We start from the raw sequence: 16,597 nt of genomic DNA on the forward strand, positions 1-16,597 counted from the left end.
GGAGAGAACACGCGCACTTAGCGAGGGAGAAGCACACGGCCCACACGGTCCACCCGGCCCAGCCCGGTCCCGAGAGTAGGGGCACACCGGGGATGCCGCGGGTGCCCGGCGGCTCTGCGAGCCCAGCTGTGCTCAGGACTGGACGCGAACCTGCGCCCTAGACTCTCCTGGGGCGTATTTCTTGTCCTGACACTGGCACAGGCCAGCTGACTACTGGAGGGAAGCCACGTTTGGCAAATGAGACCTGTGTTTGCTTACATGTCGATGTTATTTCGGGAATAGCAGAAGCATTGCATTTGTCACATAAAGATTTTTAAAGGCCCCCCGACAGGGCAATCATGATCTCCCTGGTGGCAATCATGATCTCCCTGGTCGCAATCACGATCTGTTAGTTTTAATGAGATATTCGGGCAGTAAATCTTTTTCCGTCCCCCCACTCCCCACCCTTGCCCCAGGTCATTTCATTGGATACACTTTCTACCTCCGAGATTGGCCGAGTTACAAACTTATCTGGAGAACATCAAGAATAAACATACTTCTTACGGTTTATTCTGTTGCGATTGTCGCGTGGATTCTTCTTTTTGGACAACGAAAAGTTAAACGGAGGGAAAAATATTAAGTCAGAATGAATTTGCTTCGTCTTTTCAGCATTAAAAAATTTCTAGAGGAATTAGAGCAATTGGAAATGAGAACACTAAAAAAGCCTCCCTTTTCTAGATTTTAACACTGGGCGCCCAATCTTTCAGCATCTTTCTCTCTCTAGCTCCCTTTAAGAGCCCCCTGCAGCTGTGTCTTCAAATTGAAAGCCATTCGCCTCTCATTTATTTACAAGAACACAAAAGACAACAAGGGCTGGGGAGGAGCTGGAGAGACAGTTGGAGGGGAAAGCACTTTCCTTGAATCTTGTCCAGAGACAAATTTGCATTCGAATGAAAACACTACATTGTCAACCACTTCTGGGCAGGAGGTCTCAGATCTTCCAGGCTTTCCCAGGGGAGCAGAGGGGATTTTGAGAGCCTGCTGGTGTGAAAAGGGAATAGGATTGCACACAGGGTTGGAGAGAAGCTAGGAAGGAGGGTTTTGAAATGAGGGGTGGGAAGTGGGTGGGGAGGAAGACTCGAGAGAGATGGAGAGAAGGAAGGAAGAGAAGATTGAACAGATGCTAGCCATTAAAAGTTTCAATTATGCCTCTCTACCCATTTTGGAATGGCAATTGGCAAATAATAGACTGGGCACTTTTGGTGCACATACACAGGCATTCCAAATTTCATCTGGGATGTCAAGTTCATATGCAGATCCGAGGGAGTTAATTGAGCAACATCAAAATTCTCTATTAGGAGTAGCCTGGCAGAGGAGGTAGATAAACACTTTGGTGAGAGACATTCTCTATGCAGAGTGTGTGTATGTGTATGCATATGTATTTATGCACCGTGCATATATTTTAAATATTCTCATACACACATGCAATCCATAAAGCAATTATTTTAACTTTAAGAGTGAAAGTAAAATGTAAGTTTCATGAGTTTATTCAATGGTGTGTCCCCAGCAACTAGAACAGGGCCTGACTCCTAGCAGAGACTCCAGGAATATTTGTGGAATGGTTCCTCAAGTTAGTCTCAAGGCTGTGAAGATCTTACATGTGGAGGATGGGGGACAAACACTACAGATGTGGGTGTGCTTTCTCTGAACCCCAGAGAAATAGTCCAGCTTCATCCAGAGTCATCCAGGGGGTGGCTGTGATGCAGTTTTGCTTCTCTCCCAGTGGCAGCTCTGAGCATGAAACATGTATTAAATAGATTGGGTTTCTCAAATCTAGCTGTATATTATAATCTCCAGGGGAGCTTTAAAAAAAACCTCAATACTCATGACTTATCATTGCCATTTAATTCAGTATCCCTGAAGGTGAGACCCATAGGTCAGGTTTTTTGGGAAGCTCAGCAGGTGATTTCACTGTGCAACCAAGTATGAGTCCCAGGTCCCCCCTAGAGCAGTGGTTTTCAAAGGGAGGTCCCTGTTCCCGCAGCTGCAGCATCATTGTGGATGGTCTTTTCAGCATTAACAAACAAAATTCTAGAGGAATCAGAGCAATCGGAATCATACCCCATCGTAAACTGAACAAACTCTGGGGCAGGGGCCAAAGGATCTGGGTTCTAACCAGTACTCCGGGTGATGATGGTGCTGGTCAAAGTTTGCCAACGCCGCTCCCGAAGACACTTGGATTTGGAGGGTGAGGAGTGGGCCCCAGAGTCTGCATTTCTAACAGTCTCCCAGAGCAGACAGATGCTGCTGCTTTGAGAACTACCACTAAGCTGCAGACATTTTTCTTCTGAAGCTCTACCGGGGTTCCCTATCAACTGGGGCCTGAGCAACACTCAGCCATGCAGAACACAGCTGGCAAGTGATGGAAAGGCGTCCGACAAAAATTTCTGAAATCCCTTCCCACAGGAACACAATGAGAAGAAAGAACCCTTTCTCTAAGGTTTCAGGAGCACTCCCTGCTCCCTGTTTACAACAAAACAAAAACTTTTTGTTATATCTCGGATATGTAACGTTAATAAAACAACCTTAGAGTACACTAATGATGCCATTACCAAATAGCATAATTTTAAAGAAATACTAACTAAAGCATACCAATGTAAATGAGAATATTAAGTCAGGATTCATTCTAATATCTAAATATTAGAACAACATGTATCCTATGAAAACCTTAATAATTTTTATAAATATTTTATTTTTCTTGTAATCTGTCAAAACATCTAGTCTCAGGAGTACTAAGTGCTGAATACGACTGTCTCCTATGTTTTCTTAAACGGACCCCAAATCTGTAGAAGCCTTGAGAACCGCCACATGAGCTGCAGACATTTTGAAAAGCTATAGCAACCAATTTGAAAGTCTTTTAGATATTATAGGATCTTGGTAAAATTGTGCTAACAATTTTGGCATGAAAAAAGGAAAACTATAAACAATACAATTTTATATACTGTTTAACATGGTAAGTGGTATTGTCCACTATGTACTAAAATGCAATTCCAAAAAAGCCTCCCGAATCCATTTGTGTAAGAAGCCATCGTCAATTAGAGCGCCTTCTCAGGAGCATCAGCTACACTGGTTGAGTTAGCAGCAGTGCTTTCTACAATGTAGAGAATGTTCCCAATCTGTACTGCTCAATATGGCACCGCTGAACACACCGGCCGATTGACAGCTTGAAATGTGGCTAATCAGCTGAGGAACTTTAGTACACACTTAACTTTAATTAAGTTAAACATCCACACATGACTAGCGGCCACCTTCTTGGGCAGCACAGTTGTCTAAACCCCTCTGCAGTTTGCAATAAATAATCCAGAGGTGCTATACTCCATTCCAATGGTTTTTAGAGTAATAAATGCCTAAGAACTAGTCTTTGGCTAAACAGAGGAATTTGTTTTTTTTGCATCATTTAAATAAAAACAAAATTTAGGGGAGCCTCTTTTCACCCTTGTGCTTATGTTTTCTTTCATTACCGAATTTGATTTAGTAACTCTTTGTCAGTTAAGGATACCTGAGGCTGTCATTCAAGCCTGTTGTACAATCATAGGATAGTTTATTACTACCCATCGTTGCATTAGAAATAATCGAAACACATTTCAACACATATAGAATTATATTCTTTGTCACTCACTAGTGTCACGAAAGTTCAATTCTACCATAAAGGTATGTTAGCACTATAAAGCTGCAAATCTGATTTAAAAGTTAGAATTCAAATAAAGTTTCATTTTCCTTTTTTAAACTAAAAACACACTGCTTCTTTGGGGATATTTGGAAATGTGTGTACATGCAAAGACAGTTGAAATAATTTTTTATTGATGTGTGACTCTGAAAATAAAAATAATGATATAACAAATTTAGATATACTTGCAACAGATTGGACCCCATCCTTGGTCACACAATCTAGGCTGTTGGCAGAGACAATTCTTGACTCTGTCTTCATTCTCAGCTCTTTGGATCAGTCTCAGACTGGTGGGCAACTTTATTTATCTTTCCCATTCCTTCAAAATGAGGAACCCATTTATGAGAAATGGACAAGGAAGCAGGATGTTCACAGACAAACAACCCCATCAAGGAGATGTTCTGATTAAACAGTTTCTGATAGGCAGAGTGTGGTGTACATTAAATGTAGTTCAGTTCTTGTTTCCCTTATGGGAAATTTTTCAAGAAAAATATGGAACATTAACTCATCAAAGCTATTACAAACTATTTTATCTGTATACATATGTTTAAGATGGGTCAGATTTAGGATATATTCGGGGTCACAATTTTTACATTATATGGGGTGTGTGTGTGTGTGTGTGTGTGTGTGTGTACTTAGTGGTATATTGAGGCCTCTTGTGTAATTGTAGATGCATTTATACCTATTTTATAGAACTGTTTAAGGGGAGGATGTATTTACAAAGTACAGTAGAAAAAATATTGAAATGGGAAGTTAGGGAATATGTACATTATTCCAACAGCCATTAATTAACAGTACTCGAGTTTGATGTATTCATTTACTCACTGACTCAATAAACCATTAACAAGAGCCTACTACAGTCTGGGCATCCCTACTCTGAAAATCCAAAATCTGAAATCCAAAAATCCCAAACATTTTGAGCACTGACATGAATGTCACAGTAGAAAATTCTACACCTGACACCTTTGCTTCTTGATGGTTTAATGTATATAAACTTTGTTTCACGTACAATATTATTTAAAATGTCATATAAATTAACCTTCCGGCTATGAGTTACGTATGAAATACAAATGAATTTCGTCTTTAGACTTGGGGGGGTCCCATCCCCAAGATATCTCATTACGGATATTCAAGTATTCTAAAATCGCCCCCCAAATATCTGAAATCCAAAACACTTCTGATCCCCTGCATTTCAAACAAGGGATGCTCGACCTGTCTATACCATGTCCAAATGAAGAGTTTATTTTTGAAGAGCTCTCAACAATTCCCTTATATGGAGTATTTTTACTTTGATGTTATTTTGGAGATCTATCGATGATGTATTTTTGTTGTACAGAATACTGTCTGGCTCACAATGAAGACACTGTTCTTTGGGGGAGTAGGAGCCCCTGAGAATATGGCACTTTTCAACCAGAAAGTGGCACTGGTCTTAGTGCCGAGGACATTTGCTTCCAGATTCTTTCACGCTGAATCTTCTACGGAGGGAGTCGGAATGGCAGAGGAGTCATAAGGGGACAATTCTCAGAACTTGAAAATTTATTCAGTTCTCATTCTCTGGGGATCTGGCAGTGCAAACAAAACAAAACAAATCCCCCCAATGCTTATATCCAGTTAACAAGAGACTTGACAGCCTGTAATCTCTAAGGAATCTTGACTTCCAATCATGAGTAAGCCCTGTCACTAAGCAAAAGCACATTTTATAAAGCAGGCCCATGATTTATAAGCAGTCCTGTGAAGATGCATTTAGACCTGCCAAGTTTTCTTAAATTGTCAGCAAGGCCCCCAGTTCTGGGACAGGAGGCATATTTGCCCAGGATGCTGGGCAGCCGAGCCGACAGTGTCAGGAATGGAGAACTGGAGCCCTTGTTTTGTGGCTTCCCTGAGTCCAGCTTTACGGGATCAGCAGTCTGCTCCCCCATTCACTGTATTCATCCCTTTCTGTTTTCCTGGGATTACAATCAGACTGGCAAACCTAGTTGCTAATGATGTCTTCCTTTTCCAGATAATATTGGCTGGTGGCACCTAAGGTCACCACAGGGAGCAGTGTGCCCAGGCAAGCACAGGGTTATGACAGGTGCAGCTGGGGAGCACATTCAGAGGAAGGCACAGGCCACAGGGCCAGGGCCACAGAGGAGTCAAAACATGAATGTGGCCATGGACTGGGATGTGGGAGGAAGACACTGGAGCTTGTGTGTGAGGAAGATGTCTCAATGCAGAGTGGTTTAAGTTGTGACAGGGCCATGAGAAAGTAAAAGCAATGACAAAGTGTAATCCTTCAGTGAGTTAAGAAAGGCAGGATCAATCCTGCATAATAAAAAACAGGGCATGGCTTAAAGATGACATCTTCAAAGAAGTCTGTTTCTACTGAAAGCACTCTGGTAAGGTAACTTAATCACACCAGCTCTGTGCTACTGATTAACAGTTTTCAGAAATTGTTGCACTTTCCTAGTGTAAGTTTGTCTAGAGCTTTGGGCTTGCGCACAAAGACAGACAAGGCGATTTACTCTCACAACTTTGAAACATGAAGAAATCACCAACTCCAAAATGCAAACAATCATATTTAGGACTATATGAAATGTTCCTATAATACAGCGCAGTTAAAACAAATCTACCTCCCCAAATAAGTTGTGTGCCTTGAACTTACTGGGATGTAATGAATTTGCCTGAGCACGTGCACCATTGCTCAAACAATGTTGACAAGTTTTCTTTTCAAATCATCTTCCAAAGGAATGGCATTCTTTAATTCCAAAGGAAGAAAACTCTGGTACTGTGAGAAAAGTTTGATTTTGGCAATAACTAAATAAAATCATCCAGGGCCTTGTCTGATGATTCTCTTGAGGGGTGCTGGTTTTGGTAAAAGCTAGTGTGTAACATAAGAGAAGAGCAGCTTCTATGCCAGTTTATACACCTTCCCCGAAGTCATCACCACTGGCATCATTACTGTTGGTGAGGAAAGAAGGGCTGGGTTTACTTGGTGGTGATATCCCACTGACACTGAAAGGTGGTGTCCACAACAAACTGAACTTAAGTAACTAAAAACCCAAGGTTCTTGGAAGAAATTCCTTTCCTCAGATGGGAACATCCCAATCCAAAAGACCATAAAAGCAACTATCTCCCTGGAAACAATAATAGAAACCACCCTCACTGCTTTCTTTCTGCCCAAGGGTCCCAACATTATGGAGGATGGGGAGGGAACGAACAAGAGAGAAAGCGAGAGAGAGAAATTTTGCAAATTATTTTGTCTTGGCCAGTGCAGTTAGAAGGCGGTGGCCATGGATTCGTTTTCCCCAGGTCTCTAAGTCACAAGTGCAAACGTGGTGATGTAGATTTTTGCATCCTTGAGTACTGATTTTTCCTTCCCTTTGACCTCCCTTTAATGAAAGTTGATTAGGATCATTATCAGTAAATGTTCTGAAAAGTATTTCATATGGCCATTTCTGTGGTCTACCAGTGGAAAGAAAATAGAAAAGAAATAAACAATGACTTAAGGATCTTATAAATTTATCTTAAAGAATACGTAAGGAGAGATTTCTTGATGGAAACTCTTTCTTAAAACCTACATGAGCACTGGCAAAAATATACTACACAGAACTGTATTTCAGCAAGAGGCTCATTTAATATAACTGCAATAGCCCAAATATTTGCTCAGAAGAGAAAATGTTACAGCAAAACACATATACACCCTCCCTGCCATAAGAAATGTTTCCATTATTGAAACCAAACTAAATATACTTATCCTCAAAGAGAAAATGGAGAGAAAAGATTTGAAAGCAAAGCAAGGAATAGGGATGCACAACAGAGAGTCATCCTAAAACTATCTTAAAAACAAATATTCTGCCACTTTCCTGCAAATATGCCAAGGAAAATATGTGAAACAATATGAATTCTCTTCTAAATGTTGCATAATGTATACATTTACGTTAAAAATATCTCTGCAATTTTTCTGTTTTCCAAATTTATTGGTAACTTTTCTCTGCAGGTTTTACCTAACAACAACTTATTTCATAATTAAGCAGACGGGAATGAAATTGTACTAGCTGTCTTTACCACCCTCTTTATTCAACACTCAAGACAGAGGTGTTTAAAGGAAACTTGCTCCTCCTTCAACTTCCCCATCCCCTTGGCCTTCACATCCACCTGCATGAGTGTGTACCAATAAGCAATGTTCCAAACACAATGAACCCATTTCCTTCTGAAAGATGTGAGCAGATGGTGTATTTACGATTATGATATAGCATTAATGAGGACTTTTAAGACATGAAAGTCAGCACAACATTAAATAGATAAGCCAGATCAAAAAGAAATGGAAATTTTGTTTCTCAAAAAGTGTACTGCTTTTCTAGAACACCTACCACTGTTCAGTTTTACTTTAGAGATCTATCATTCAATTCTTAATTTCTTACAGCAAGCAGGTCATTTCCCTAAGATTGTGGTTGTGTACATTGTTCAATTCTACTGGAGAATATGCAAAGATTTTGAAATCTTTAGGCTTGTGTACTCCTTTGCCAATGCTCTGTCTACAGATGTAAATTTTTATATTTCTTGTATAGTTTTCTTGCTTGAGGGGCAAAATGCTTGGTGAAACTATTTTATGTGTGGACATGGGGCAAAACCAACATGTTTAGAGTTGGTTTTTGGCTCCTGTTTGCCAGAAGTTTTGTATTTAGCATTTGATATAATCCAATGGAAATTTTACGTGAGTGGAAGAAGGAAGAACCTGGAGGATAGCCAACTTCTTTATCTTCTACCCACCCACAAACATGCACACAATAATTACAAAACAACAGGCTGGTGCTGGCAGAACCTGATGGATATCTGGTGAACCTTGGGTCAACTGTGAGGGATATGAAGGCAAGTCTTAGCATCATTCTCACTCTTGCAGCAGGGCAATCTCATAGGAAGAAACAGACTTAAATGTAACTAACTATAGGATATCACTTATTATATGACAGAGTAATGTTTTTAACACATAAGGTAGATCATGCTGTTCCTCTGCTTGAAATTCTCTACTGGTTCCTGACTTCACTCCCCGTAAAAAATGGAATCCTACCAATGACTGCGGGGTTTCCCATCACCTCACAACTCCTGCAGCCCACTGTAGCCACCCTGGCATACTTGCTGCCCTGTCAGCATGCCAGGCTGCCCCATCCCGGGGCCACTGCATTTGCTGTGCAGAGGGAGCCATGTAGCTTCCTTCCTCTTCTCCATGTCTTTGCCCAAACATCTCCTCGAGGTCCCTATCATGCTGCATTCCCCCATGCACTTTGGATCTTGCTTACCCTAGTCTGTATCCATTTCCTTCCCATAGAAACCACCACTTTCTAATATACTGTGCAATTTACTTATTTGCTGGGCTGATTTTCTGAGTCTCCATCCCTGCTGCTAGAATAGAAGTTCCTTGAGGATTGGGATCGTGTCTACTTTCTTTACTTCTCCATCCCATGCACATAGACTTATGGCATCAATTGGCACATGATAAACGTCTTGAACACATCAAAGAATAACCTGGAAACACAAAGGTGAAGGTTGACCCCGAAGAAGAAGGGGTCTGTGGAGGGGTGACCTACACAACTTGTTTAGAGGCTCGGGCAGGAGCTTGCAGCATAGCTGAGCAGAGTGCTGGCAGTGGGGAAAGGATATCTATAAGTTAGCTCAGGTCACTTTTTAGAATGGCCTTGAAGTCCCAATGGGAAGGGTAGTCCACTCTCTCTCCTGTGGACCAGCTCCATGAATCATCCAAAGTCTCAGAAGAATGATGTTAAAGAATTTTAGCTGGAGTGATGTCAGAGAACAAATATTTTATGGCAATATGGGTGGCTTACAGCTTGACTTTTGGGTTGATGAGCTGGGGCAATGCAGGTTACACACATATCATCAGGGCCTGTTGTAGATCCTGGTGATGATCACTGAATAAGCATTTATTATGCTGAATAGAGATTTTTAAATACTGAAATTAGAATCTTTGAGCATGTATAATACTCCTTTGAAATTACATTTAAATTTATGAACCAGATAAAAAGATCATTGCTTTGCTTTAGAATTACATAGTTTTTTAGACAAAAAAATAGAATATTTTTGTTTTGACTGATTATTGACCATACTCACTTGGCCTGACATCTGTTAGCCATAGTTTGAATTATATTAAGCCTTGTAGCAATTTATTGTTACAGGATATTGTAAAAATTAACCTAGGCTTGAAGGAGTAAGATTTAACACTGATCAGAATTTTGAAAAGAAAACTATCGCACCACTCAAATACAGGGATCTGAACAATAGTGTCATTATTGGAATGGAATGTGGCCTCCCTTCTCTCAAGGCTATAACACTAAAAGCAGAGTGAAAACGCTGGCTTATTTGTTGAACGTTTCTCTGACATTACATTGAAGTCACAGGCGCTACAGAATATTCAATAGACATGTCTTTCATACTTCAGCACACAGCTAAAGTAAATTATAGTAGCAATATCTACCACTGAGCTAAATAAATGAGATATTCCACAATGGTTTCCCTTCTGTTAGTGGAGTGAATTAGAACATTTCAACTCCTGGTTTGATTATTCAGACTTGTGCATTCTACCCACTGCCACGGAAGTGAGTCTACCAGTAACATTTGCCTCAAACTTAAGTTATATCTTTGAACATTTACATTTATCGATGTCTTCAAACTATAACTCTGATGACTTCAGATACAGAGCTTTGATGTCTTTAAGACTTAGTAACCCTTTCTGATTAAACTTTAAAGCAACTTTGAATGTGGGTGGAGGGACAGGCCCTTTATCTCAGTGGAATGTTTTATCAGTTCCTCTCACCCACATTCCTATCATTCAGCAGTGTGAGAAGGTAAAACTTACAAAGCCACTGATGAACAAGGATGTTTCTTGAAGAAGGTAATCATATTTTAAAAATTGTTTCTGGCACAAAATTTAACGTTAGTAGTGGAAATCCAAATAAACTTTCAGCTCCTGCTTCAATAATGTGAATGTCACATAAATGAGCACGTAGTAATGCCTGCACTAGGCTGTTAACCCTCTTTGCCTCTCACCTCTGCATTCATTTCTTGAAGCCATGTGGCCTGCCAGGTGCTTTTGATACAAAGATTAAAAAAGTCCTGTCCTCAAGTAGCTTTCAGTTTAGTTAGTGAAATGCACGGATGGATGACATCAATAAATTGGTAAAAGAGATGGGTTCAGGGATCACAGAGCCAGTGGTGCATAATGAGCATTTCAGAGGAAGGGTTCCTAGAAGAGACAGTGCCCAATAAATGCAAAAGGGCTGAAACTAACTTTGTCAGCTGAAAACGGTGTGGGGCTTTCAGTTCTTCACTCCAGAAGCAAAAGCACAGAAATTAAAAGGGCTTATGTTGTTGAAAATAAGCTTAAAACAAGATAGCCTTCCAATAAATCAACTCTGGTGGGATGATCAAAATTATACTCTGGTGGGTACCTCAAAATTATAAAAACTAAAATATTAGCATGCTCTCTCTCCTCTCTTCTATATAACACCATTTACATCTTTCTTGAAAAAAAATTATTTCCAGATAGGTAGTGGCTTCTTTTTACCAAGAGTTGGTTTTAACTGCAGCTAATGTATTTGTGCAGTGAAACTGTAAGATCAAGCACATGCCTTAAAGAAACAATTGAGAGCACATTTAAAAATCCGACTTCACAAAATGTAGCTATGCCTAAACTCATCACAATTATTTTCCAAACAGTTCTGTTTACCTGATTACACATTTACAGTATGTTTCTTTATATTTATATCAAAAACCCAAAGAGGAATCCCATGCTTTTTTTTAGGAGACACAATACTCTATTTTTTTCCGAGTACACTCACAAACTCAGAATGTATATCAATTGATATCACATATAGACATAGAGGGAGTAACTAGATGGACACTGACATAGTCACACAGGGAAACACATATGAGACAGGTACAGCTGAACAACACATAGATATTTCTAAAGAAAATGTTTGTAACTTAGCATTACTCTATAATTGTACTTTATTATTTCTTTCCTTCATTCACAGCACCAAAGGGCATTTCCCTCAAGTTGAGGAACACACAGACAAAAAGGCAGGCTGGGCCTCCACATCCACTGCATGCCCGTTCCCCACCTGTCCCCTTGGAGTCCACTGACACCAAACAGCACCGGGTACCTACCTGGCTGAAGCTCTGGCCCGCAGCTCGGGCTTGTGTGCCTCGGGCCGGGAGCTGTGAAGGGGTGCTTTCCCCCAGGGCCAGGGTCTGGTTGCTATGGTAGCTGGCCGGATACTGGAAAGACCCTTCAGGTTTGGAATTGAGCTGAAGTGCACTCTGGGAGAGCAGGCTGGGCCCTGCATTGAAAGTCATTTAGAACAGTCAGTGACAGTCTCAGTGAAGCAGAAATGACATGTATTATTTATTGAGAGTAGCCTAGAATTATCACATGCACATGATTCCAGCCATCCACGCTTAAAATTCTGAGAACTAAAATGACCATATAATTTGACTCCAGCTCTCAAATGAGATTTTTTTTTTTTTTTTTGGTGGTGGTTTAAAAGTTCTCAAAGGAGTAGATTTTTCAAATGATCTCATCCTGACCTACATAGAGACATTTCTCATGAGACAAATCAGTTAATCAAGTAGTTATTTTGGGATCAGACAATATCAGAAACATTTGAAATAATGTAAAACTCTACTTTTCGGTACCTGTTAATTTCGCTGATGTAATTATATCTCCTACTTAATGATTGAGATGCTAAAACACTCGAAACCTTCCAATCACTGACAAATTCTATTGTATAAATAGTGATATAATACCTCAGTGCCTGAAGGGTAGACAGTGTTTAAAATATTAATAGCTCTTTGTACAATGTGGAATTCACCGTCGCCTCACATAATCCCTGATGACTGGTTACCTTTACCATCACAGCAGTGCACAGTAGGAGAACAAAGAGTACATACAGTGTCCAAATTCGTGCCACAAATATAGCTGATATTACAAGGGATGAAGAATCAGTTTCTGGTCTTATTTAATTAAACATTGCATATGAAATTGTGTTTTGTTTTCTTATATTCTATTTGGATGAGATCCTTGCATTTTCCCATTTTCTTTTCAGCAAATTTTCTTTGAACAAATTTAACACTCTCTTTGGGGATCAAATAACTATGGAGGAGAGTAAATGTGCTTGCTGTTTTCTATTGTGTGTGTTTGAGAGTGGCTGGGGTAAGAAGAGTGTATTAGTGGCAAAAACTTGGCAAAACAAGTTTTCTCCTGTTTCTTTGCACCATAGTACAAAGTCACATATTCGAATGTAATAATACACATCTAGACTATAGCATAACCATTAAATCATTCTTGATCCCCCTCTTTGGCTGTTTTAGACAATAGTATCACTTCTGATAAGTATGAGCAGATTACAAGTTCCTTATTTTTTTCTTTTTAAGAATGGAACATGACTTTATATTTTGAGTGAGACATGATGTGGATCACCTTTCATAAAAATAATGCATCCTCTTTTAAATAACATTGGTTCATAAAATCTTTGGCACTTAAAGCCTTCCCAATCCCTCTGATTTTCTGACAGAACTTTGAAACAACATCAAGATATTTTTTCATCAGTATTTGAAACAACATGAAGAGAAATTTTCATCAATATTTTATATTGAATAATATGCCAATTAACTAGTACAGTTATTTTGGAATCTATGCAGTTTCTAGAAAAAAGGTAACCAAGGAAATAAAAGTATTTTCATCCACCCACAACTTCATCATGAAGAGTATAACAAAAGTACAATTGCAATCCTTTTACTTTTAAGAAACCCAGTCCTGAGAAAACAGTATGTACCAGATGGTGACGTTTCCAATAGCCTGGAAAAAAAATCATTTATTCCATCCTAATGGTATTAAATCACTGAATATAAGGAAGTCTCTGAGGGGAGATGCATTTAGAGTTTGATTCTGGGCGTCAGTAACATATGGTCCCCATCACTGCTATGGAAGCTGCCAGGCCCAGCAGAGTCAAAGAATAATGTCTGAGGTCCAAGTGACAGGCAGACTGAGATATGGGAGAGCCTCTGGAGGTTGGGCAAGTGGAGACTAACCGTAAAGTGGAGGAGAAGGAGGTGGGCACTGGGAAGGCAATGACAACTGTGGCTAAGGGCTTTACCCTTGGTCCCTCCGAAGGTCACATCTTAATGGTGGGAGTAAGCTATGGTGGAAAAGAAAAGGCCCTTTCAGCTGGGTGGTCACCATTCTATCTGACAATGGGGGGCTGCCCGCTGAGCCTTTCTTGGCTGTTTCTTTTTTGTACAGTCTACCTGGGCATAATGGTTTGCACTGGCTATACTCTCCTCCCCCTTGAGATAGTAATGCATCCTAAAGCTAAAAGAAGGTTACAGCAGATACGACAGCGCACAGACCTTTGGAAATATCAAAAGAATGAAGTAAATACAATAAACACATAAACAAAATATTTAATTTCATGGAAGTAGTTTAGCATTATCTTAAAACAGATAGTTGCATTCCTTATTATTTGTCCTTCAAAGAGAATGCGGGAATTGCTCTTACGAACTTTTTTGAATATGTAGTTAGCAAGTTAAATAACTTTGTATATTCTGAACAGACTCATACAATTATCTCCAGAAACCTACAAACGCTGTCTATATAGGATCTTCTAATGACAATGTAAAGTCCCTTTTCAAAAGAATTTCAATTAAAAATATGGTTTACTTGCTCCCAGAATATATATGATAGAATAATGAAATCTATTCACCTTTTATAGAATCAGTTGTGTATTTGATCAGTACTCAATGAAAACTAACCAGGATTTTCTATCTCATTACTGTATTCATACATCTCAAGCACTGAAACCTAGATGTACTCTGACAAAAGTAATTGCAACAATGAGCAAAGTATCAGAATATTACAACACTGACATAGCACCTGGCAAGGACAGAACAGTCAAGACAATAACCAAAACTGTGTACGCATTTTAGAATGATGTTTTTCCACTGCTCACTAGGTTTTAAGTCAGTCTCATTTATTCATTCCAATTTTGGAGAGCACAGACATATGAATATACGAAACTGGTGAAAATTTTAGGACAATTCTTAATTACTTTATAATGAAAGTACAATTTAAATGTAACTAACTTTCGATTAGCTTTATTAATATTACTGTGCAATGAGGTAGAAAATACAAATTTGCTGAGGATTTAAAAAGCATTTATAGTTTTGGGCTTTAAATTATGACTTATTTTTTCTCCGGAACTTTTGACTTTATATCAAGCCTTGCTTGGGCTAGAGGTAAAATGAGGCTGTGGTCCTGAACCTATGGAATCTATGACCTGAAGGACACAGGTAATATGGAAAGAAATGGTAGAGGAAGAGAAAGAAGCTGGGCCCTAACATTTCACCCAGGGAAATTGCATCTTTAATGCAATACATTAAATTGCATGCTTTAGCAGAACATCTGCTTCAAAAATGGCATCTTTAATACAATGATTTCCAGAAGACATCTGAACGGTGGGCGGCAGTGGATCATCACGTCCTTCTTGGCCACAGAGAGCGGAAGCCATGCTCCCGTTTGCCTTCAAGACACTGACCTGAGGGGTCACAGTGGTTTCTTTGACCATTCTGACCCTTCTCCGTGATGGAACAGTCCTCAGAACTCAGCCCAAGGGTTTTCCCAAAATGAATCACCCCGTGAGCCAGAAAGAGAAGGTGAAACCATTTCCTGATAAACTGATAAGGCTTAAGACAGTTTTCTGTCTTTGTTCTGAACAAAACCCACTAGTCTTAACTGGAGAGAGAGAAGAAATTCCAAGGCAACTACAAAGTTGATCCCATTAACTCTAAGAAGATATATGAAGCAAGGATCTTTAGTGTAACACCAGTGTCTCAATATGTTTTCACATGTATGAATTGGTTAGAGACTACACAGCAACCTGTGGAAAAAAAAAAAACTGCATGATCTTCATTTTTGTCCTAGAAGTACAAGCAGAGGCAGAGAGAGGTTAAATTGTTAGCCAGCGTCACCCATATGGTAACATGAAGAGGCTTGGATCTTTATCTTCTGTCTCCAAGTCCAAAAGTTGCTGTTGTTTAACATCAAAGCACTGTTTCTTTAAGTCATATATACATATCAGCAGTTTAAGGTTGAAAAAGTCCTGTGTAAACAGAAGTCCACTTGTTTCCAGGAGAAAGCTTCATGCCTCAGATTTTGTTGCTTCTCCAGTGAATTGCTGCTTACAGATTCCAGGTGCTGGCTACAGGAAACTCGCTGTCCACTACTCGTGGGACAAAATCAATCTCAGAAGATATAGAGGTTGAAATGTTACTTTTCTGCATAAAAACTCAGACCCACTTACAGGTCATATCAACACAGACATATATAACACAGACACAATATGGCCAGCTTCTTCTGATCAGATTAACTGAGTATTTTAGAGTTTCCATGATTATGTGCACTTGTTCTGTTTGCATGGTGTTAAAGAGACTTTATGTGGAATTGCTAATATTGGCCTGCTTTAGCTGAACATCTGCTTCAGAATACAGTAGACCTTCAATTAAAGAATATACTTTGTAATAATACAGAAGAGGCCAGAGGTCTACAATATGGCATTCCCGAGTTATTCTATAAGTCACAAACACACTAATGGAGTATCTGAACGTGTGTTGAAAAAATTCCAGGACTGGACGTCCACAGACCTGGGCCCTAGCCCATCTTCATATTTATTTGACCACAGATGATGATGACAAAGATGATGATGACAGTGACAGTAATGACCAGTTAACCTTTTTTGAGTATTTAGGAAGCTCCAAGGATTATCCTGAGCAGTTTCCATCTACTAACCCATTGAATTTTAATGACATCTAAACGAGGAAGGTACAACCATTTCCACTGATGTT

The 16,597-nt window shown here is 39.5% G+C and overlaps 1 protein-coding gene across 1 annotated transcript in view; it reads right to left on the reverse strand.

Annotated features, from left to right (window-relative positions):
• The window catches only part of CTNND2 (catenin (cadherin-associated protein), delta 2), a 1,004,786-nt gene that overhangs the window by 460,615 nt on the left and 527,574 nt on the right, over positions 1 to 16,597 (reverse strand). Inside the window, exons 6-8 of the mRNA XM_011978063.1 lie at positions 11,867 to 12,039; positions 537 to 661; positions 38 to 213 (exon numbers count right to left, since the gene is read on the reverse strand). Of these exons, the coding sequence (XP_011833453.1) occupies positions 38 to 213; positions 537 to 661; positions 11,867 to 12,039 (474 nt within the window). The remainder of the gene's footprint in view (positions 1 to 37; positions 214 to 536; positions 662 to 11,866; positions 12,040 to 16,597) is intronic.

This window comes from Mandrillus leucophaeus, unplaced genomic scaffold, assembly GCF_000951045.1.
Source record: "Mandrillus leucophaeus isolate KB7577 unplaced genomic scaffold, Mleu.le_1.0 Scaffold188, whole genome shotgun sequence".
In the NCBI taxonomy this organism is placed as follows: Eukaryota; Metazoa; Chordata; class Mammalia; order Primates; family Cercopithecidae; genus Mandrillus; species Mandrillus leucophaeus.